The 23,076-nt window shown below is 39.5% G+C and overlaps 1 protein-coding gene across 2 annotated transcripts in view; it reads right to left on the reverse strand.

Moving 5' to 3' along the window:
* Window positions 1–23,076, reverse strand: part of PLEKHH2 (pleckstrin homology, MyTH4 and FERM domain containing H2) — a 68,638-nt gene that overhangs the window by 25,042 nt on the left and 20,520 nt on the right. Inside the window, exons 3-13 of one of the 2 annotated variants that reach the window (XM_079968462.1) lie at window positions 21,211–21,273; window positions 15,486–15,635; window positions 14,605–14,688; window positions 13,510–13,591; window positions 9,910–10,092; window positions 6,432–7,405; window positions 4,626–4,701; window positions 4,054–4,148; window positions 3,263–3,407; window positions 2,737–2,873; window positions 1,803–1,913 (exon numbers count right to left, since the gene is read on the reverse strand). In XM_079968462.1, coding sequence (XP_079824588.1) covers window positions 1,803–1,913; window positions 2,737–2,873; window positions 3,263–3,407; window positions 4,054–4,148; window positions 4,626–4,701; window positions 6,432–7,405; window positions 9,910–10,092; window positions 13,510–13,591; window positions 14,605–14,688; window positions 15,486–15,635; window positions 21,211–21,273 — 2,100 coding nt within the window. Of the gene's footprint in view, window positions 1–1,802; window positions 1,914–2,736; window positions 2,874–3,262; window positions 3,408–4,053; window positions 4,149–4,625; window positions 4,702–6,431; window positions 7,406–9,909; window positions 10,093–13,509; window positions 13,592–14,604; window positions 14,689–15,485; window positions 15,636–21,210; window positions 21,274–23,076 lie in introns of those variants that run through there. The other variant, XM_079968463.1, reaches the window with a different exon arrangement.

Genomic DNA, 23,076 nt, shown 5'->3' on the forward strand with positions numbered 1-23,076 from the left:
AGGGAGTTGATAAGCATAACACTACATTCCCTAACCAAGGTAATGCAGAAGCACTCATTCCTTGGAAGTCAGACAACCAGAGAGGTACACTGGGGAAACCAGTGGTGGGTAGTTCCAAGGGTGGAACTGAAACAACAGGGATTGTTATATGTGTAACAACTGTTTGTTTTCTTCTCTGGATCAAGCTTTGTTAGCAGCGCACATTGATTCATATGGGGGAGTATGTTACTGTCAGAGCTGCCCCTAGGTCCTAGCTCACAGAGGACCAACGCCCGATCGTCGTTATGTACAAAAGTCTTTATTGAAGTTCAACTTCCATTCCAAAGCCGCAGCGCGCAGCCCTACGTCTTAAACCCTAGACCGGCGAAGTCCCGTCTGAATCTCCTCCCCTCTGACACCAGTTTAAGATCCTAGCCCTGCTCCACATTTTCCGTTGTTCTCTTCTCCTCTGGGTCCTCCTGCCCGCCGGGGCTTTCCCCTTTCTGGACTCTTCCGACGCTGAGTCGGCTGACTCCTCCCCCTGTCTCCGGCGGGCTTTAGGACCCGGTTCCCAATCCTCATTCTCTGCTGTCCCGCGCTCCTGTACATTTGAACTTGCCTCTCGCACCAACCCAGTGACCTTCCTCCTGACCGTCACACTGCTTCTGTCACTGCTTCCCTCTTCCGGGATACTGCCCGGATCTGACCTCCCCTCCGTTGTCTGGCTCTCCGATGGAGGCGTGGCCAGCCCTGACTTATCTTCACTCCCTGGTGTGGAATCCTCTGCCCTCGATACCTGGGACTCTTCCCCCCCACTATGCTCTGGTGGGGAAGCTGGTCCTGATTTCCAACTGCTACTCTGGGAGTCCCTGCTGGCCCCTTGCTCCTGGAGTGTCCCCCTTGGGAATCCCCTTGCCCTGGCCACTGGCGCCCTCTTCTGTGAATCTTCCGATTCGCCGGAGAGGCTCATGGAATCTCTCGGGCCACTGTCATCTTCTCCTACGCTGCCCTCAGATTCTTCCCCTTCGCTCTCCATCTCCCCTCTTCCCTGTGCTTCTGCTCCTGAACCCCTGACAGTTACGATATGGATGCAATGCAGCTGCAAACTGCTAGCTTGGAAACAAAACATGATAGGAATGTTGGGAAAGGACAGACAAGTCCCAGGTCCCTGTTGGGCAGCGTAAGGTGGCACCTCTCTTTGGGGCGGGGGGCAGCTCAGAGACCAGGGGCGGTAGCAGAAGCTGCCCGGAGGACACTCGAGGAGTAGAGGCTGAGGAAACATTCCACAAGGGAAGGTGTTCGAAAAAGGGTGAGACACTGCCAGCTCTGCAGGCAAGGGGTGACATAACTGGGCTCCTCAACCCCACAGGGGTGCTGCAGAAAGAATGTAGTTGGTCAAGGGAGCCGTGGACTCATAAAGGTTGAAAACCTCTGCCACTGTCAACACAAGAATTACAATAGTGACATATGAGTTGTCCCCAGGAAGGCTGTGGCTATGGCCAGGCTCCTAATGCACTCTGGGGCTTTTGGAAGCACACACTAAAACTGAGGATGTGGTGGACTTCTGTGTGCTTTCCAACACGGCTAAAGCTGGCTTACTTAGATCAGATGGGTAACACAAGGGGAAGTCTCCAAATTTAAACTTGCTACAACATGTTCTTCTTTCCCTCCCCCTTTTGAAGAGAGATCTCCAGTGATCAACTGCTCTTCTGTCATAAGGTCCGCAACCAACCAATAGATGCCCAATGGTAGGTTGATTTGCAGCATTTGATGCATTCAAACTCATAATACTATAAGCACAATACAATAAGGCACTTGCTTACCGGAGATTTGTAGTACAGCAATTCACCTCCTTTGAGTACAAACCACCGTCGTTTCCAAGTCTTTACTTTACCACCCATTTTTAACAAATATCCTGATTTTTCCAATGGCTCCTATAATTTAAAAGGTATTTTTTAATGTGTTGAAGGGTAATTATGATTTATTTTATTTCCCTTAGCTAGACAACTAGCTGTAATGTAGAAGTGTAAAACTTGATTGATCTGCAAGTCTTACTGGTGTGAGTTAATAAGCCAGATGCACGGAAAAGCTTCATTGTCCATAAGAAAGAACCCATCAACACCTTGGTAATATAGCCTGCTAGCATAAGCACTGCCACATCTTCTCTCTACTCTTTGCCACTCATCTCCTAATCTATCAGTTTCATTCTCCTCCCGCTTCTCCTCTTGATAATTCTTTATAACTTATAAACACTAAATTGTAAGTGCTTATCTTTTGCTTCAGAAAGTTAAATTTGAATTAAACACATATAACCCACATACATATGCTTTAACTGGAACAATTCATATATTTCCAATTCCTCATTGTGCACACATCTCTACCAAATCTCTAATTTGTGTTTTGTTTCCATTCCTCCCACATCTTACATCAGACTCCTAGGCATTTTGCAATCCTACAGATGTATTCTTTTGTCTCACAAACATCTGTGGGTGGGTGGGTGAAATCTCGAAAGTCCAGGAATTTTAAAATGGGCATAAATTGCCAGTGTACTGCCATTTTCAATTGTATTTTGATTGCTCCTCTGTCCACTCTCTTTCTCTAAGTAGCCTATTATGTACACGTATAATGAGAGGTTACACAGCTTTAACCTCAGAGAAAAACGTAGGAAGAAAGTATTAAGAAGTGTGGATATCACTTGTGCAGATATAGCCTAAGGAACCAAGGGCCCTGGAATAAAAGAGGCTGTACATTACTCACATTTTTCCCATTATCACTAGATGATGAGCAGGTTTTAGGCAATTTCTGTTCAGGTTCTGAATAATCTGTGTCTGTTGAGTAGGCATCAGGAGGAATAGCATAGTCACCTTCTGAGGTCATTGAAGACAGAGAGACCCCTGGATGCAAAGCAGATAATAATAATATATTTCCTGCTTGTCAAGGGTTGAACCAACAACCAAACAATCCTTGTTAGCCTGGAAGATGCAAACTATTAGAGCTTAATCAGTGTCAAATGTGAGTTGTACGAACTTTACTGTTACTGTAACATTACTTTCCCATTAGAAAGGTTGGAGATGTTCCAGAAACAGGAAAACTTCTTTAGTTCCCAGCTCTCTAAAAAAAAACAGGAACTGCAACAGTCATGTTCTATAATGCTTCTCTGGCTTACCACATCCAAGCTGTTGTTTGTCCTTTCCATAAATGCACTGACTTGGGAGTTATCGGGAGAACCCCTAGAACACTTATACTGATTCAAAAGTACTGCATTCGTATGCCTTATGCCCACCTCGTTTCATAGCCCGTGGACTCCCTGGGCCACTTCTGCTTCGAGAGTCTGATTCAGATGTCCGAGAACTGGATCGGGAACTGTCTTCTTCTTCAGACCCAGAAGAGTCATCTAAGAAAGGGTTGTTGCTGATTTGTGTTGCTTTCTAAGAATGAAAATAAAATTAATGAAAATAAAATAAAATTCAAATAAAATTCAATTTACAAAGGAAATTCAGAAGGTTATGGAATCGGTACAAAGGAGAAATGGGGCCCCAATTCCAAATTATTAAGAAGCAACCCAATACATTTTTGTGGTATGGGAATGTTTGGTGGGCTGGCTCTTTGTCTCTCCTCTTATGCTTCTACCTTCATGTACCAGAAGATAAAAGCCCTGACACAGCTAAGTGGAATATTGGAGATTGTTATCCAACATTTGGTACTTCGCATTCACTTTCTTTCCATTGGTATATCTGGCTCTACTGTATTTTAAATGTTACTGTTATGTTCAGGTTTCACATCTGGTGCATGAAATAATAATATGCCACCAGAAGGTTCCACCTCTTAAATATTTTGCCATTTTCATTTAACAATTTAACACTCATCATATTCTAAAAGATTACTGGAAAATTACTAGCCAATCATCATACCCTGGGATTCTGACTGTAGGATCCCCACTACAACAATTCCAAAGCAGTACCAATAACTTTTCAAGCACTTTTTTTTTTGCTCTGAAATGTATGAAATGTCATGTTTTTGAAATAGACCACAAGAGTTCATCCCCTAAATACAACTTTTAAATCAAAATCTTACCCCTTTAAGAGTGGTATAGACTGGTGTAGTCACATTCTTGTATATTAGCGATGTGTAAAGTCCTGATGAGGAATATGAAGCTGAAGTGGTGGAACCTGAAATAAAAATTTATATATATATATATATATATATATTCTGAAAACGCTGGATTACTTAGGGCAATTTTTCATTGAATAAAGTAATAGCCGAATAATCAGACTGTCAGATACAGACGTACAAGTTCTAAGAAGGTAAAAGAACATGTGGAAAAAATGCATTCTATGAAATTTATGCATTTTTGATATGTTAATATTTTTAAATAGAACGAAGAAAAGGAGATAATTATAGCAAATTTTAAAAGCTAGTAAAAAGTAATGTAAATGGTCATGAATATAAGAAGCATGCTTGATCTAACTTAATATATATAATTAAAGAAGCAAAACATTTTCCAAAGACTGATTTGTACACTTTTGAGACCTTTTACTTCCACAAATAGGCAAGCAAAGGATTTTTATCCTGTTTACTCTGAGGTAAGTCTCACTGAGTTGAAAAAATTTAAGATTTCAATCCTCAAACAGCTTTGTCACACTTACTTTTATTGAAAGAGTCCATGTTGAAGGCCTCAGAAAAGCGTAAGCCTGACTTGGCTACAGCATAAATTCTGCTTTCCTGATATACAAACAGAGGTTTTTAGAATACATTTTATTAAGCCTTTCCATAACTTTATGCTGTGTTCACATTACATCTATGACCCACTACAACTAAATTCAGATGGGAGCAGAATTAAGTCTTTTCAACATTAGGAAACATTTTAACAGCTGATGCCAAAAAGTGATAATCTGTTATTTGCATATTTCTGCTCTAGTTCTCTATTTTTTGCAGCTATTCCTTATAAAATGTATTTCTTTCAGACATTGCTGCATTTTTCTTATTAGCAGGATTTTATGATTTTGATGGTTCAGGCAGTGGCTCGGCTTTTTACATAGTTACATAGTTATATAGATATTTCTTTTCCTGATAGTGTTTGTATGGTTTTGTCATGGCCTTTGGCTAGTACAACAAAGCTTATATTGATTATCAGCAACATGATTTGTTCTTTACTGAAATATTTGTCGTTTGATACCAATTTCTTCATATGGTAATATTTTAATGTTGTTTAATAATTACGGTTAAGCTTTAGGATGGTATCTAACTAATTTGTTCAATCTATGTAAAGATTTCCATTTACCTAAGGGAGCTTTCCCACCTCTCCTCTCTCCATATGTGTCCAATCTTGTCCCCATCTTGGTCTGGAGGGCTGGAGAAACCCCCAGAATGGCACATGGGAGAGAAAGGTCCACTGAGCAAGCAGAAATCCTTGCACAGATAGAATAAGTTGGATACTGCCCATAAGGTCTCTTTAGTAGTCATTTATGTGTTTTCCACTATATATTGCTATCAAAATTCAATTAACCTATAATTTCCTAAGCACCTATTATAGTTCCTGAAGTCAACAGGATGCTTGTTTGTTTAAGTAAATGTGCTTAGGACAGAAGCTAAATGTGTTTAGAACAGTTGAGATTTTTTTTCAGAGAAATGCATACTTTTAAGATCACCTTCCACCAAACTGCATACATTAGTAACAACTACCTGTACTACTCTTTCCCTCAACTCTCCCTATCACTTTCCCTATGTAAGTAACAGCAAACAGCAATATTCTAAGTATTAAAAAGTAACTGAAAGGTAAACACAGAGAATTATAAAGTGTGCATGTCAGTGGCAGTAAATATGTATCTTTGCATTTCCTACACACGCACTCTGGCCATACTAGATGAGATGGAAAACACTAACTTCCCACTCCCAGCACAACTGCCTGGATTCAAACTTTCCACCCCCAGCCCTTGATTAAATAACAAGAAGTAAGAAGAAGTTAAAGTGGAAAATCTAGTAAAGGCTCTTCAATCAACTCATCTAATAGTGCTGTCATATTTAACTTAATGTCTTCCTGTTCTACTCCATCCGCCCTCTCTCTTGTCCTGGTTAAATTATATAACCTGTTACGAAAAGGAAGGGAAATTATAAAGGGTTTTAAAATACTTTATTGTTAGTTCCACTGAAGTCGATGACAAATTTCATGAACTTGTATTGATCCTAATCGAGCTTCTAATCTGTTCTCACATATTCTGAAGTATAAACCAAGATTTATTTATTTATTGCACTGAAAAATTAACACTTGTAACTATTTCATATGTGGTCAATTCTGACTAGAGAGATGACATGTGCTTTCAACGAAGCAACATATGCCCACGTTTAATGCTGATAGCAACATTTAGAGGATAATTCCCCCCCCCAAAAAAAAAGCGGGGATGTGAACCATATCTGGTTAAATTAACATGCTGGAATATTATGATTTCATTTACCCAAGAGGGGAATCGATGCAGAGGAGGAGTAGGTGGCTTGCTGCTTGTAGTTTTCCTTGCATCATTAGAGTCCAAGGTTTCTGCACACTGAGTCTCACAGGAGTCATAGGTAAACAATTCCTCATTACAACTAATCTCCATCTTCTCCAGAACTTCTGTACTTTTCCCATCCACTTGATCTATGTCTGTTTCCTGAGGCTTAAAAGGACGTATCATGCTTATAGCATTTCTGTTTCTGCCAAACATTTTGTCCGAACATAGAGGAGGCTGGCTGAAATGTTTTTTTGCCAATGCTGCACTTAAAGTAAAGATGCTAGGAGTCCTCAGTTTTGGAGGCGGCAGATTAGATGGAGAGTCAAGTTGTCTGCCAGACATAGCGCCTGCTGCCAGCATCAGTGCTGGATGCTTAGGAGCTAGAGCTGGCGTTAGAATTGGACTTGGAGTATTTGCCTCACTGGAAGAGGATGAATAATCTAGCCTGTGGGACTGAAACCTCTTATTCAGTTCATCTGAAAAGCTATCGTGATCCTTCGTTTCGCTGAAGGATTCCAAGTTGCTCTTTCCAACTAGATGGTTCTGGTTTTTCCATGGAGACCCTTGTTGCCAAGAATATAGTTTTTTGCATATGTTTCCCTGAGCTTGGAAGCTCTCTTCTTCCAAAAAAGAACTGCTGTCATCTGATGCTGTCAAATACATTTCACTTCCAATTCTGCTGTAGCCTGTGCCTTCTTCAGATGTGTGACTTGAAACAGTGGATACGCACCTAGATTTTGATCTTTCTTTGCCTCCTTCTTCCTCATCAGAGCTCCAGTCACTTACTGTAATGCAGGAGTTCTTTGATACATTACTATCAAGGTCTTTTGACTTTACTGCTTGCCTTTGTTCTGGCATGCAAGAGCTATGTTGTAGAGGTTTCAGAACTCTATTACTCCCATACATTTGGCCAAGAAGAGATGTTTCCTGGACTTCTTTCTCTGGAAAAACAGTAACAACGACATGTTTGGAAAAACTACTTTTAATGAAGACAGCAGGTTGTAATTTATAACCAATGTGTTCATCAGTTGAAATGCACCTTTGTTTTCAATCAAGATAATTGTGATATACAGCTTACCGTATAGTTCCGTGTATAAGACGCTCCCATGTATAAGACGCCCCCTATTTTGGGGGACTCCAAATTAAGAAAACACCCCTCAGCACTACCCATGTATAAGACGAGCCCCAATTTCAAACCTTTTTTTTTTTTTGGTAAAAAAACCCCCTAGTCTTATACATGGAAAAATACAGTATACAAATAGTATACAATATTATGTGAAACATTGGCAGCTTCATTCTAAGAAGATATGGTCAGATCTACAAATAAGTGGACCAAATCCCTGTAGAGCAGCGGTTCTCTTTTTTTTTTTTTTATAATAGATATTTATTAAATTTTCCAGTTTAGTACAAAAAACAAAAATACAAAAGTACAAAAATACACAATCAAAAAAAAGAAAAACGAAAAAACAAATCAAAACAAAACAGATATAATTTCCACAACTTATTTCTGTTACCTTGTTTCTCGAACCTCCTCTTACCTCCCCCTTTTGTATTCCAGTTCGAATCTTAATTCAGCAAATCCTTATTATAACTTATTTGTAACTTATTTTAGCTTATTACTCCATTTTTACTTTACAGCTGGTAACCACTTAATTTCTGTCCAACAACATTCTAACATTCATTAATTTTGCAATATTTCTGCAAATAATCTTTAAATTTCCTCCAATCTTCTTCCGCCGACTCTTTTCCCTGGTCTCGGATTCTGCCGGTCATTTCTGCCAGTCCCATATAGTCAATCATCTTTAGAGCAGCAGTTCTCAACCTGTGGGTCCCCAAATGTTGTTGGACTACAAATCCCATCATCCCTGAGCTCTGGCCTTGCTAGCTAGGGGTGATGGGAGTTGTAGTTCAACAATATCTGGGGAGATGGAGAAAGGCTGCTGTAGACTGAGATGCTGGTTTTAATACTCCACTAGCTTTGTCAAAACTTCCTGCACATAGAAAACTAGTATAGAAAAAATGGAGAATGGCAAGGCTAGACTCTTATTCCCAGAGGAAATGGGTTTAATTTTGTACATGGAGTTAATTTTGTACGTGGAGAAGCATTCAAAAATGGCTCTCACCTGCAGGTTGAAAATGTAGCGCACAGTGAGTAATTCAAAAGTGAGCCCAAAGAAAGGTCTGTCTGGGGTTTTGCAACTAGCCTAAGTACTTTTTTTGGTCATACAGAGTTTCTTTATAGAATCTGAAGGAAGGGGTGATAACAATGAAAAGGCGGAGAAATATACCTCCTCTGACCATTCTACTAGTTTCTCCAGTTGTCTGCTGTGACTCTTCTGCACTGCAGCCCTACTATCCAGTCCTTGAACTGCTGTTGCGTATGTCAGCCTAAGTACACTTTCCTCAAGTAAGAACCAACTAAAATAAACAGCTTTCACTTCCAAGAATACAGGATCAGAAGGAAAGTGTAATAGAAACTATTCTTAACCTACAACCTAAGCTACAAACAGGTCACACTACTTCTGCATAAGCTAAGTGACATTTCAAACCTAAAACATTTGCAGCAACATCATTGCACTTGACAAATCCAGAGTAGCACTCCTGCAATGTAAGTGCCAGATGAGTTCATCCTATCCTAAGCTTTTAGTTGCTGGTATTATAAAGTTTTGTGATCAGTGTGTTAGCACATTTGAAACACAAGAAGGTTATTCCTATTCAAATGCAAGGACCCCAAGTTAACTAGTTTGTAGATAAGACTGAAACTGTTCTAATGTTCACATTTAAATTTTTGATAAAACGAACACTGTTGGTCAAGACAGAAAATTAAAATATGCAGCCCTTGTAAAAGATTATATGACATATTACAATGAACAGAACACGGTGACTAAGCTTAAAATTATGAAGTTTATTAAAAATAAATTTCTGTGTCAGTTTCTTCCTCAACTTAAATTATATTTTCAAAAGTTTAACGCTCTCAAGACCAGTTAGCATTCCAGCCAGGCAAAACACTCTCGAGTCACAAAGCAGGGCCAGTTGTATGTGTGGCCTGGGAAGAGATCTAAGGGCCACATAGAGAGGCATGGAGGGCTGCATTTGGCTCCAGGCCTGAGTTTCCCAATCCCTGTTGAATTGATGGGAAACATCTAGACTGTGTTTTCACTCATGAGTTCTGTAACATGCAAGTAGTTTTTAAAAGGGTGGTATTTCTGGCCAAAGTTGGTCAACAGACTTGCTTGTTATGATGCAGTTTGATAACCAGGGTCGCCAACCCACCCCCCAGGAGGCCCCAGACTCTGAGCTTCGTTTAAAAAGAAGTAAGTCTCTAGCCCTCCTAGAAATAAAGTTAGAAATAAAATCCCACTGTTATCAATGTAAATTATTTCCAAGTAAATCTGTTCGAATCTGATTGAATTACTGGTCACTTTGAAAATTATGCCCCAAATACCTTGACTGCTATTGCCTTCATTTAGTTCAGCTTGCTTTGATGAGGAGCCGCTTGTATCGTCAGGCTTTGGAACTGGCTGAGGACTTCTTGCTCGGTTCAAGAAGCATCCAAAAGTCAAACTGCTCAGTCGTTGGCCTTCTCCAGGCTTTTGTGCTGAAGGAACAGATTTCTTCCCCTGAAGTTCTGTGCAGCAATAATTCAAATATCAAGATTCAATATATTCTGCGGTTATATACTAAAAGATTTCTTATTTATCTTGAATGCTGTAAGATCCAAGAATTTTTATATTAGCACCCATGTTTACCTGAAATTCTTTCTTTGATATTTCTATCAACTAAAGTATGGAAAGAAAGAAACCCATAATACAGTGGTACCTCTAGTTACAAACTTAATTAGTTCCAGAGGTCTGTTCTTAACCTGAAACTGTTTTTAACTAGAGGCGTGCTTTTGCTAATGGGGTCTCTTGCTGCTGCTGCTGCGCCGGCACACGATTTCCGTTCTCATCCTGGGGCAAAGTTCTCAACTCGAGGTAACTCTTCCAGGTTAGCAGAGTTTGTAATCTGAAGCGTTTGTAACTCGAGGTACCACTGTATGAGCAAAATTTATGGAAAAAGTGGGAAGTGGTGAACAGTTATCATTTATGAGGAATATTTTTTGTTCTTGCTAACCGAGAACAGGAATCTGATTCTCCACACATACAATGAAATTAGTTCTTGGCTCCTGTACCAAGACAACAACACTGGGCTTGTAGCAGCCCCCCTTCTGTCAAAAGGTCTTCTGCAATTCAGCAGTAAATAACACTGACCCCTTCTGAGGAGGAACCAAAGCTCAGTGGTAGAGCTTTGAATGCAAAAGGTCCAGATTCAATCCCTGGTATCTCTAATTGAAAGAAACAGGTAGTATGTGATCAGAGATCTGCTACCAATGAGAGTAGAAAGACTAGACTAACGGGACAAATCTGGTATAAAAATTACAAGACCCAGTATAGTGGACGCTCAGGTTGCGAACATGATCCGTGCGAGAAGCACGTTCGTAACCCGCAGCGTCCACAACCCGCAGCGCCGCGTCTGCGTGGGTCACAATTCAGTGCTTCTGTGCATGCGCAAAGCACGATTTAGCACTTCTGCGCATGCGCAAGGGCCGAAACCCGGAAGTAATCTGTTCCGGTACTTCTGTGTTTGGCGCGGTGCACAACCTGAAATCGTGCAACCCGAGGTATGACTGTATATAAAAATGGGGTTGTATTTCTCTCTCTCTCTCTCTACAAATAAAATAAACTGCATCAGTGTAGCTACAGAAACACAAAAAGAAATAATATAAATCTGAAGATGGCACATCAGTAAACTCAGTCTTCCTTAAAAAATAAAAATCAGTCTGTTTTTTCAATTGTCCTTGGAGAGAGTGATAACATTCAACTCCTGAAAAGATACCCTGGTTCTTCTTGTACTTTTCTGGCCCATAAGTGTTCATTTTTCTAAGCAGCTGTGTTTGCACTGAATTCTTTAGCCAAGATGAACCATAAAATATTTCACTCAAAGACTGTACATGCACTTGTAGGGAAAAAACTGTTTTTCATCAAGGCAAAAAAGCAATTCATCAAGACAAAAACAACTGCACAGAAAAAATAACCTTTATTGGCCAGAAAGGCACAAAAAGAACCAGGATATCTCTTCATGAGTTGAATGTTATCACACTCTTCATGAAGAACTGAGAAAACAGACTGAATTAAAAAAAGACTAAACAGTTGAAACAGATTTTTGTCTACTGATGTCCTATCTTCAGATTTATATTATTTGGTTTTGTGTTTCTGTATCTTCATTGATGTAGTTTATATAAAGATATATAGATTATTCTAGGTCTTGTAATTGTTTATGCTTTGACTTCTAGGGATCTTAATTGTTATCGCTTTCTAACTTGCTATAAGGCAGCTTTTTATTCCTATACTGGTTTTGAAAATAAAATAAAAAAATTCCTTCCAGTAGCACCTTAAAGACCAACTAAGTTAGTTCTTGATATGAGCTTTCGTGTGCATGCACACTTCTTCAGTGTATCTGAAGAAGTGTGCATGCACACGAAAGCTCATACCAAGAACTAACTTAGTTGGTCTTTAAGGTGCTACTGGAAGGAATTTTTTTATTTTGTTTTGACTATGGCAGACCAACACGGCTACCTATCTGTAACTGGTTTTGAAAATGTATGTTACAACATCTTTTCATTTGGTTTTAAATCAGCAAAACCCTCAATCTGATGACTGTAAGCATTGCTACAGATCAGAAGAGACAAAGACTACATAATTCTGATTTACAAGCTTGCTTTTAAGCATCAGCAACATATTTATCCTTTCTACTGAGTCTTCAGTACTGAGTTATCAGTAGAAGAGTATATGCAAGTGGAAGGACTGATACAGCTATTATATATATATATTTAAGCCATATGAAACTTCCTTTCACAGAAGTGTCTCAAGGTTGATTTATGAATCATGGCCACCACATCATCATCATCATCATCATCATCATAATAATAATAATAATAATAATAATAATAAAAAATTTATTTATTTATCTGGCTGGGTTTCCCAAGCCACACAAAAAATTGTGGCTGTGTCTCATGATCATCCAAGCAACTCATCCATATCTGAAAATTCCAACACTATGAAATGTACATATAACAATTTTCTAGATACTTCCTGTGCAGATGGTTAGAATATAAGCAGAGAAACAACATCTGAAGGAATCTTAAGTCTAGGTTTTAGAAAATGGCACAAAAAAGTGATCTAATTCCACTGTGGCATCTACCTAAAAATGAAATCTGCAATGGATAAATAATGCAAAGGAAGCTAGAGGTCCCAACTTCATATTTTCCTATTGTGGGCATGGGAAATATATGTAGCAGGTGATTCTCACCAGTAGTGTTGCATGGGTTGCCAACACCCAGGGTAGAGAAGATATTGCGTCCCCTAGTGTGCTGAAGTGAGTGGGAGCGTCTCTACTGAAGCTCAGGGCAATGGGCAGAGGAAGCTGGCTGTGGGCAGGATGGAGGTGCTGGCCATCGTCAAGCCATCAAGGCACCTCCATGCAGCACTGCTGCTGTTGCCAGATGGAGCCACAGAGAAGTGGTGGGACATGCATGTGCACCTCCTCAGGCTGGGGCGCCACCACCACCATGTGTCTGGCCATCCACCCGTCTCCCCTGCCATGGACAGGGTGCTTGCAGCCAGCCTAGCACTCTTACCAGTGCAGCAGACCTGGGCTCAAATGGGAGAAAAAAGTGAGCAAGAATTCCAAGGATCCAGTGTGTGAGTTGCGCATGGACACGTTTCTTCCCCTCTCTCCACGCGTGTGGAAGGACTGATTTCGTGAGCGGGAAAGAATATTTCAAGAAAGGGGCCCACAACAGTAGCCAAGGCTCAGAGTTGGGGAAGGATTGCTCATCCAACTTCCACCCATAAAAATTCTGTGCCCAGGGCACAAACATTAGCACAGAATACAACCTGTTATAAATACTTACATACTCAATGTAAAGGCATGCTGGCTAATGTTCTAATAATGAAACACAGTACAAAACACTTAAAGCTGTTTTCAGATAATCTTCCACATCTACCTTGCAATTTAGTCTGCAATATCCTCATCTCTTCAGTTTGGTTTTGATTTAACATGCGAAGGTTCTGATTTTCCACTTCTAGCTGAAAGCATATAGACATAAGCTCCTTTTCATGAGTAGAAACACTGAAAAACATTGCATCCAGAGAAAAGCCATTTCCCCCTATCTTATATGTATGAATAGTTCAAAATACTGCTTCAGGTAGGTTGGTAATATTCAAACCATACTTGTGTATCTTTGCCACATCTGAAAACAATATACCGGTAATTTAAATGTTTATTAGAATCGCAGTTGTTGATCTCAATGCTTATTTAGTGAAGGAATAGCTCAGTTGCTAGAACATGAGACTCTTAATCTCAGGGTTGTAGGTTGGAACCCCACACTGGGCAAAAGACTCTTGAATTGAAGGTTAGACTAGATGGCCCTTGTGAACCCTTCCAACTCTACAATTCTATAGTTTCTAGGTTCCTATTTCTTCATTTTGAAAAATTCTACATGTTATGGTTGCCACAAAACCTTAAGACAGAAAAAGGCACTAAAACCAACCCATTCCCTTCATCATCAACCACCTTAAATCAAAAGTATTTTCTTACTTCTAATGCACGGAAAGGGGGAATCCTAATTATCTTTAAATTCCCCCTCTCTGATGCTTTGGAGAAAAGCAGTTACGTTACTGCATCTGGGATAGCACATCCTCTTTTCAAGTTGCCTATGTCCCACAGATGATTAACATATGTGTGAATGACCAGAAGGACTAGTAAATATTTTTACATTGATATGTAAAACTGGTGGACTTATCTGGAAAGCTGCTAATAACTCACTTTTTCATTTTTATTAGTGAGTAGATAAGTTGGGAAATGGCAGTTGTGTGCTAATGGAACATGAATTAGTCCACTAAGATTTTCATCTGTGCATAGTTTTGAGTTGCCATTTTGTTGGCAGAGTATCAGTGAACCTCACAATGAAAAAAAATTTAACCATATAATGCCTGCTACATTTTCAAGCATTTAATTTTTTCCTACTTGTACTGATACATTTCTATTGATTTCAAGTGTTTGCAGCTCATCTTTGATACATTTTTCTCACAGCACTCACCTCATGGAGCTTGACAGTCACCCATTCTTTTATCTTGGCAGCTTTTTCTTCTATAATTTTTGCCTCTTGTATTCTTATTTGCTTCTGAAAAAATGACAGACCCAGCTCTTTTGAAACTTGCATTCTTGACCCCAAGAAACTTTTTTTGTCCACCCAACAATTGGCATTATGCAATTAAAGCAGTATCTGATGCTTACGAAAACAGCCGACAACTCTCATCCCCTTACAAAAAGCCACTTTTATAGAAACAACAAAAACCAATACCTCCACTAAAAATCCAGATCCTCAACCACAAAAGTGACCCCAGTCTCTCCTCCAGCTAATGAGAAAGCATCAATTGCCCTTGTACAAGTTTTATAGGGAAGGAACAAGACATCAGTACATCAACACTATGGCTGCTGCTGCTGGGACTAGATTGGATCTCAGTGCTATTATGGCAACACATAAATATATGTTGGCAGGCTCAAGTCTTATCTTCTGTGAAGCTGCTTTATGAAGTTTTAAGAATTCCACCCCACCCCTCAAAAAAGGAACAGTTGCTCCAGGAATCAAAATAATACAGTGTTTCAAGAAAGCAGAAAGTTTGTCCCCAACACAATTTTTAAAAACACAACTTTAAGGGCCCAAACAACTAGAAAAGGTCCCATTGAAAATCTCCTTCTCAGACACATGCCATGCAATATAGTCATCCACATTTACATTTCTGATCAAAAGTTGAGATATGAATAGATATCTTTACAGAATCTGATTACTTTTTCCAACAAGGCTTTCAGTGGAAGAAAATCTAGAAGGTATGGGTTCTTTTCCCTACTTTGGTTCTTATCTGCTATACAACAAATTATAAATGTAGGTAACTGAGAGACAGCCATATCATTTCCAACCTGTTCTGCAAGCTGTTCTTCCAAATTATGTATAATGTCATCTTTCTCCTGCACCAGTGTCTCCAGATCTTGACATCTCTTATATAGTCTTGTCTCTGACTCACTGGTTTGGACATTAGCAGCTTTTAGTTTCTCCTCCATAATTTGCACCTAAAAGTTAGAACATAGCACTACATATGAACACTGTTTACACCACAGAAATAAAAATAAGAAGAGAACCATATATGCCACCTTGAGCTGCTGGAGGAAGGAGGGTAATTTTGGTAATTCCCCCTTTCCTTTGCAGCCCCCAGGTCTATTTCCCACACAGTTCTTGAGGATACTCTTTCCTTCTGGGACAACTTTTGGGATGGACACCATGGATTGCAGGAGGAATAAGCAGAAATCACCACTACTTCCATCAGCAGGCCAGTTCTTTGAGTAGAGTGCCTCCCAAGAATAGTCTGGATCACCAGTATATACAACGATGAATGAACACCAGTGTTTATAATTACTATTAAAAAGTTTAGCAGGGATTATTTAAGGCATGCAATTTATTTTGAACTCATAGAGAAAATGTTTTAACTATTCCTGAAAACATAGAAAACAGATTACTTTTAAGACAGAAATTTGTTAAATTGTTTTCCGAGTCAAATTGTCTAGTCCACCAATATTGTTGCCTGCTTGCTCAAGCCATTTGTGAGCTGAGACCAGCATCTGCCATTGCACTGTGCTTAACCAACTACAAAATTCAACAGAGCTGCTTTAGCTGCATGCACATTCCCCCTGCAAAACACCAGCATGTATACACAGACAGTGATGGCCCCTTGCTAAGATTCCCTGGTTGGGGAACAGTGAACCATGACACGTGCGGACAATCTCAACACTCACTGTTACTACATGAGTTAACCTTCGTTTCCAAAATTTGTTTACTTTGCGAAACGGGATTAGATCTACTTTGCTTCTCTACTATTCACTGTAAATTGCATTTCCACAGTGGTTTTCATAGAGATTCCTTACAATAAAATTGTACAGCCATCTTCTGCTATTTTATTTTATTTTGTTCTGTTTAATATACTCAGCCTAGTAAGGGAACCACGGTTCTTCTTGGCCCATTTCCTGAAACATAAATTCCAAAATTTTGAATCAGGGTCCTGTAAGAACCAGTGCAAAAAGTGGAGGAACTCCCATGAATAATCAGAACAGCTGGATTATAAGAACGTTATGAGTCTGCTGGATCAGGCCAATTTGTTCTAGCATTCTGTTCTCACAATGACCATCCCCTGCTTTTCACAAACATGACACTGCTGTTCACAGAATGCTACAGGCAGGGCATAACGGTTGAAGTCTTCTGCTAGTATTGCATGCATTCTGCCTCTGAACAGGGGCATTCCACTTAGTTACCCTAGTTTGTTTGTTTATTGCTATGCTACTTTTCATCAATGCAGCTAACATCAAACCCATCAATGCAGCTAACAAAATAAAGTTACCATACATTCAAAAGGCAATATAAAACTACATTAAAAAGTAACAGAAGAGAGTAACAGAACAGATTACAGCAATATTCAAAACATCTTCAAAAGCTAAACATCTTCAAAAGTTTAGTTAATAGCCATTGAGAGATCTGTTCTCAGTGAATCTGTCTAAACCCCCTTTAAAGTCATCTAATCCAGTAGCCATCACTACATGCTGCGGCAGCAAATTCCATAAGTTAATGATGCATTGTGTGAAAAACGAATTTCTTTTGTCTGTCATGAATCTACTGCGAATGGATTCACTAGATGACCACAAGTTCTTTTTTTTTTTTGATAGATTTTTATTAAAAATTTAAAAGTTACATGAGTAATAAAAAATAACAACAGAAAAACACCCAATTAAACCACAAAAGAAAGCAAAACAATACATAAAAACAAGTCCCATCAAAGAAAAAAGATAAAAAAAGGAAAACAGACAAAAAAGAAAAAAATGCATACAATAAAAAAAGAACAAATCAAATCAAACCTTTACATAACTTTCTCTCTTTAGCTTATTTCCTTGACCTCCTCATACCTCCCCTCTTTGTATTCTGGTTCAGTTAGATATTTCAGCAAATCCTTCATCTTTGTTTTTATCCTAATAATTTATCTTAATATACTGTAATTTAACATTCTCTTCTTTCACCAATTAATCATCCATTTTTACTTTGTTTAATCTTATTTCTCATTAAAACTAATATATCTGAACTTAATCTCTTAAGGCATTTCCCCTAGGGTCATAAAAATTTCATTCCACGATTTTTCCATCTCTCATTAATTTTTTTTTTTAAATCTCCATATATACACTTTAAATTCCCAATTTTCTTCCACCGTCTCCCCTCCCCGGTCTCGGCCCCTGCCGTCAGTTCCATCAACCTCCCAGCGTCCATCAACCTGGAGATCTTATATCCAAGGCTCTTAACTCTTCTTCACTTCCCTTCTGCCGATCTTGATAAACTTTGGTGCTAAAAAGCAGATCTCGGGGGAGCTCCAACCCAACAATGCTTATATTCCTTCTTGACACGTCTGCCAGATTTCCATAGTTAAAGCTAGGGCCCATAAAGTATTCCGAATCTTGTTTCACAATTCTTCCAAGTCCAAAGGCCCCAAAAGCTCCAATCTCCTCCTGGCTCAAATTCATATTCCAAAAGTCATTTGATCCTTGCATAAGGGGATCTCTCCACCTTTCCTTTTCCAGATCAGGCCAGGCACCCATCTTCAAAAACTGGCTTCTCCTAATTACAGTCATATAAGGCCTCAAGTTATAATCCTCCATTTGCCTCTTTAGGGTTAAAGCTCCCCCTTGTTTTGCTTTGTACTCAACAACAGCAACTTTCTCCTTCTCTAATTCATCAATTTGTTCAGTTAAGAAAGATTCCTGTGCCGGGTTCTTGTCGACTTCTATTCTGATGCCCACTTTTGTTCCCAAAATATCAATATTAGTAGCCATGACATCTATCTGTTTATGCAGCTTTCCCAACAGATAGATTGTCCTATTCAATACAGACACTACTTCTTCCTTTGCCGACATTCTTAAGATGTTCAAGGTCAGAACTAGTTTCTCACAGTCTTTATCTTAAGGCCAATTTCCCAGCTGCACTCTTGTAACAATGTCCCAAAACTCCCTCTAGAGGAAGACAGTCTCCATTTGTATCAATCCTTTCCAGCACAATTCCAAAAGTAAATTAGTAACAGTTTCCAGTTACCTTTTCTTCTTTTTAAGTGCAGAAGCGGACAATAGAAACAATGTCTTTCTTTTAAAGCTAGCTGTCAAATTTGTCCTGTTTACCGTCAATGGACTTTTTGCAAACTGTTCCCAGGTTCAGAGACGTGATGCTTCGATTTTTTATTTTTCACCTTCTCCTGCAAGTTCACTTGGTCAAAATTAGTAGTTTCAATCAGTGGAGTTTTAATCCTTTACGTAAAACTTTCCAAAACCTTAGTTAAAAACTACTTTGCTTCAGTCTATTTACAGAAAGGGAAGGTGGACTTCCTGTTTGAACCTTCCCCGTTCGGTGCCAAATTAAATTGTTTAAAAGCTCAATTTCCCGTTCTACTCACGGGTTGTTGTTTAAAATCCAATTGTCCAGAGGAAAAAAGTCAGCGCTCTCCGACAGCAGCAATGCGGCTTCGCTCCGTGAAATAAGTGGTCGATTCAAAGCACTGCGCCTCTCACCCCACGTCGCTCCGGATTCCCAATACCGGGTCTCCCCGCAAGTAGGGGGGGCACAGAAGGTGCCAGCCGAATCCCAGTTTCACAGACTTCTTCCGTCTGTGATTTCTAAGGGTCTCCGCCTTCGCCGTGGCGGTCAGACCCTATTTTTCACGGAGCCGGTTCCTCCCGATCGGAGGAGCTCCGCCATTGCCGGAGGCACTAACCCGGAAGGCGATGACCACAAGTTCTGGTACTGTGAGAGAGGAAGAAAATTATTTCTGTCTACTTTCTCCAAAACCTTTAAATAATTCCACAAACTTCTATCAAGTGTCCCCTTAATTGTCCTAAAACTAAAAATTGAAACAGTCCCAAATATTGCACAGAATGTGCTCTAATCCATGGATCATTTTGACTTTTTGAAAATATTTTGTATCTTTGCAACATCTGAGATGGAGTGACCAAACCGATACAACAGACAAGATCCCCAGCATAGGTACACATGGGTAGTTTATGAAGGTCCTGCTTCTGTAACATGTCTAATATTAATTGCATAAACTATTATATTATGTTTTTGGCTAAATATTTAACAGTGCCCTGGTAACCGTTGCATGGATAATTCAATCAAAGCATTATTTGTGAGATCTTCTCAAATAATAGGTGGGGCGGGGGGGAATTACTTAAAAGTAAATTCCATTAAACAAATGAAAGCAGTCCCACATTTTTTTACTTTCTTGCAAAGAGATGGGGGAAATTGCAGAAAAGGAAGGGGTGAGAGTTTCGCTGGGCAAAAACAGTTGCATGCCCCTCTAACCAGTTCTGCTCAAGACTATTTTGAACTTTTCCCTGACTACTTTATACCATGTGTGGGCATGAATGTTTATAAAAGACAGAATGCAGATGAGAAGCTAAATGCAAACTACCAATTTATTGAGTTAAAAAGTTTTAGGGCCAACCTTGTAATAATTTGTCAACAAAGACATTTACCGGCACAGAGCATGTCTATTTTAAACAAGAACAATAAATAAATTTAAGCCCTAAAACACCCTTTTCTCCTTTTGTATAAACATAGTTTATAATAGAGCATGTGGTCAAGTGTTGGAAAAGCTGAATATGCCTAACAACTCTGCTAAAGATAAAAGTCAAGGCTCAGTTATCTATAAATTGCTAGCATATTTGCAGAGGCACTCAGGCTAGGCCATGAAAGCATTACAAGGCAGGCATACCAAGAGGGATTCATGCTGCTCAGTTGATATTATCTTCCTATTTAAATTCAGCCTCGTCAGGGAAATAAATCTGGAACGATCCTAGCAGTTTCTAATTAAATCTGAAGAACCAAAGCTTCTGTCCATAGCAAATTTGCAATCTCTCAAGTTTATGGAACTGTCTCCACTCCTACCTAGGATTTCTTCACACTAGATGCATTTTCTATATAAATATCATGTTCATATAGGAAATTGTGCACACCATCACATATGATAATCACAAATCTGTTGTTTTGCAATTTGTAGACATAAAGGGCTCTATTTCCAATCAAAGCTTTCTGATGTATTCCTATGGTAAAATACAAATGTATGCCCAAGGCCAATGGCACTGGGAAACTGAAACCCTGGAGAGCTGCTGCCAGTCAGTGTTAGCCTGCAGGAACTCTTGAAATAGGGCTGGCACAGGATTTGTTGGATTCTCAGCTGGCCCTGTTGTGACAGCCTGGGAGCTGGCATAGCAAAATATGCTTTTTCCCCTGCCCCTAGTTTTCCACCCTGGCAGGAACGAGTGGTGGGCCTGTGGAGGTACTTATACTGATCTATTAAGCCCCGCTGCTGCCAGCCAAGGATTTTGATTGCCCATTAAAACTTGACTGAATAATGGGTTAAAATATGATTTTAAAATATAAATGCAGGTGGTGACCATTTTGCACTCATCCAATTGATGTGTCACCACCAATGCATGAGTCGTTTTCAGCCCCGGAAGGGGACAGAACGGGGGTTGGGTTGCCTGTAAAATAAATTTACATTAGGTTACATTAGGTTAAATTCAGAACATTGTTGCTACTGTACATAATTCTGCATTATGAACATACCTGCTGAAAAGCTTTTTCTGCTTGTCGATCTGCATCAATCACTTGCTTTTCAAGTTGCTGCATCTGGAAAGAGACATTTTAGTAGTAATAAAAATGAGATGCATGCTCCCTTGGTTGCTATCAATGGAAGTATTCTTCTTCGTCATAATATATAGCACTTTTTCTAAGGAATCAAAGAGATTCATATACATTAACTTGAGGGTCCATACAACAGTCTTATAAAAGTAGACAAATATTAATGCCATATTGCAGTTGAAGGTGGGTGGACCTAATTGTTAACAGCCTACCTTAGACCACCCAGAGAGTTCATGACTGAGGATCAAATCTATCACTTGGAAAGTTAGCAAGGTTTAAAAAATTTAATAGCAACTCCAGGGAAGGTGATTCTCATAAAGCCTAGCACATGGGGAGGGCAGGTTTAACCCTCCCTAGCTGGGATCCTGAAGAAAATCACCCTCCACACACAGTACTATGGCTCTTAGCCTTGGGGGAGGGAAGAACTCCGATTAGGGTCAGTAAAAGCTCCCCCTCCCCCAGCTAATGGGAGCATTGCAATGTCACAACAGGATTGATGGATAAAACGTCCCATCCCTATGCACTGTGGTATTGATAAAAATCAGAGGGCTCTGCACCTACTTTTTTAAAAAACCCAATGTGCTTCTGAATTGCATCTTTAGTATCACCTGTAGTTTAGCCTTGACCTAAGCTAAGATTTGAATGAGGTATTTCTTGGTTCATAGCTTGTATCACATAACCCACTATAAATGAGACTAAAGGTAACTCCAAAAAGAACTGAAGTAAAAAGCAAGTGTTGTATGTTATACTGAACAGGGTAATTTTATACATATCTACATGGGAGTCATAATGAATTCAATGAGGCTTACTTCTTAATAGACATAAATATGATTGGGCTGTTAATAACATTAAAGCCAGCATATCAGCTGATAAGCAAATGGCATGCATGAAACTCAGTGTTGATCTTTTGTATCTGAACCTGTCTTAGGGGAAGTATTTGGACAGTAGCTATTCCAGTTTATCCAACAGCATTCAGACATTATATTCTGCAAATGCTCGCCACAGTTTAATGAGCCAAACTGGGCCACAGGATCTTGTGTCCCCATTCCCCTCATTTTAGAATTTCCACCAGCACTTTTACCATGGGTCACCTGATCATTCATAAACATGTGGTTCTAAATCCCAGTTCAGAAACCAGCAAAAATTTAGCCATCTAGTCCAGTGCATGTTTGTGACTATGATCAGCAAAAATATACCCAGCTAAATTCATGTCTGGGGCTTAAGATGGAGAAAAGAATAAAACTGAAATCAGCCCCAAGTTGAATTGTTAATGGAGCATGCACTTAGAAAATAGCTCTCAGCTAGTTAATAAATTAATGCCAATACCAAATTGTAGCTCCTTGTAAAGTTGACTGTGTCAAGAAAGTATGTTAAGTAGTTTTGCATGAGTTCACAGTATGGATAAATCGGACAGCTTTCTGGCAGCATCTAAGCTCTGATCTTGTAACTTGGACATTTACTTGAACACTCTCAGATTCATGCAGTGCACAAGGTGCTCTAACTGTATGCTCAAAAAAAGATATTTTAGCTGTCAGCATAGAAACTGGATAATGTTTCAAGTTGGGTATTTTTTTGCTGACAAAACTACCAGGAAGAGGAATTGTTGAAAGCTCTAAGAAGGATCTTCAGGTGTTTTACTACAGACTGTCCTTAACTACTGCCACCCAATGTAATAACAACATTTTAAAATTGGGCGGAGAACCACCAGTCCACAGGTTGATTCTGGCTCATAGCCCATTCCTGTCTGGCCTCGTGATTTCTGCTTCTCGGCCTGATTCCTCACTATTTCCA

Source organism: Podarcis cretensis (genome assembly GCF_951804945.1).
Source record: "Podarcis cretensis genome assembly, chromosome: 3".
NCBI classification, from domain to species: domain Eukaryota; kingdom Metazoa; phylum Chordata; class Lepidosauria; order Squamata; family Lacertidae; genus Podarcis; species Podarcis cretensis.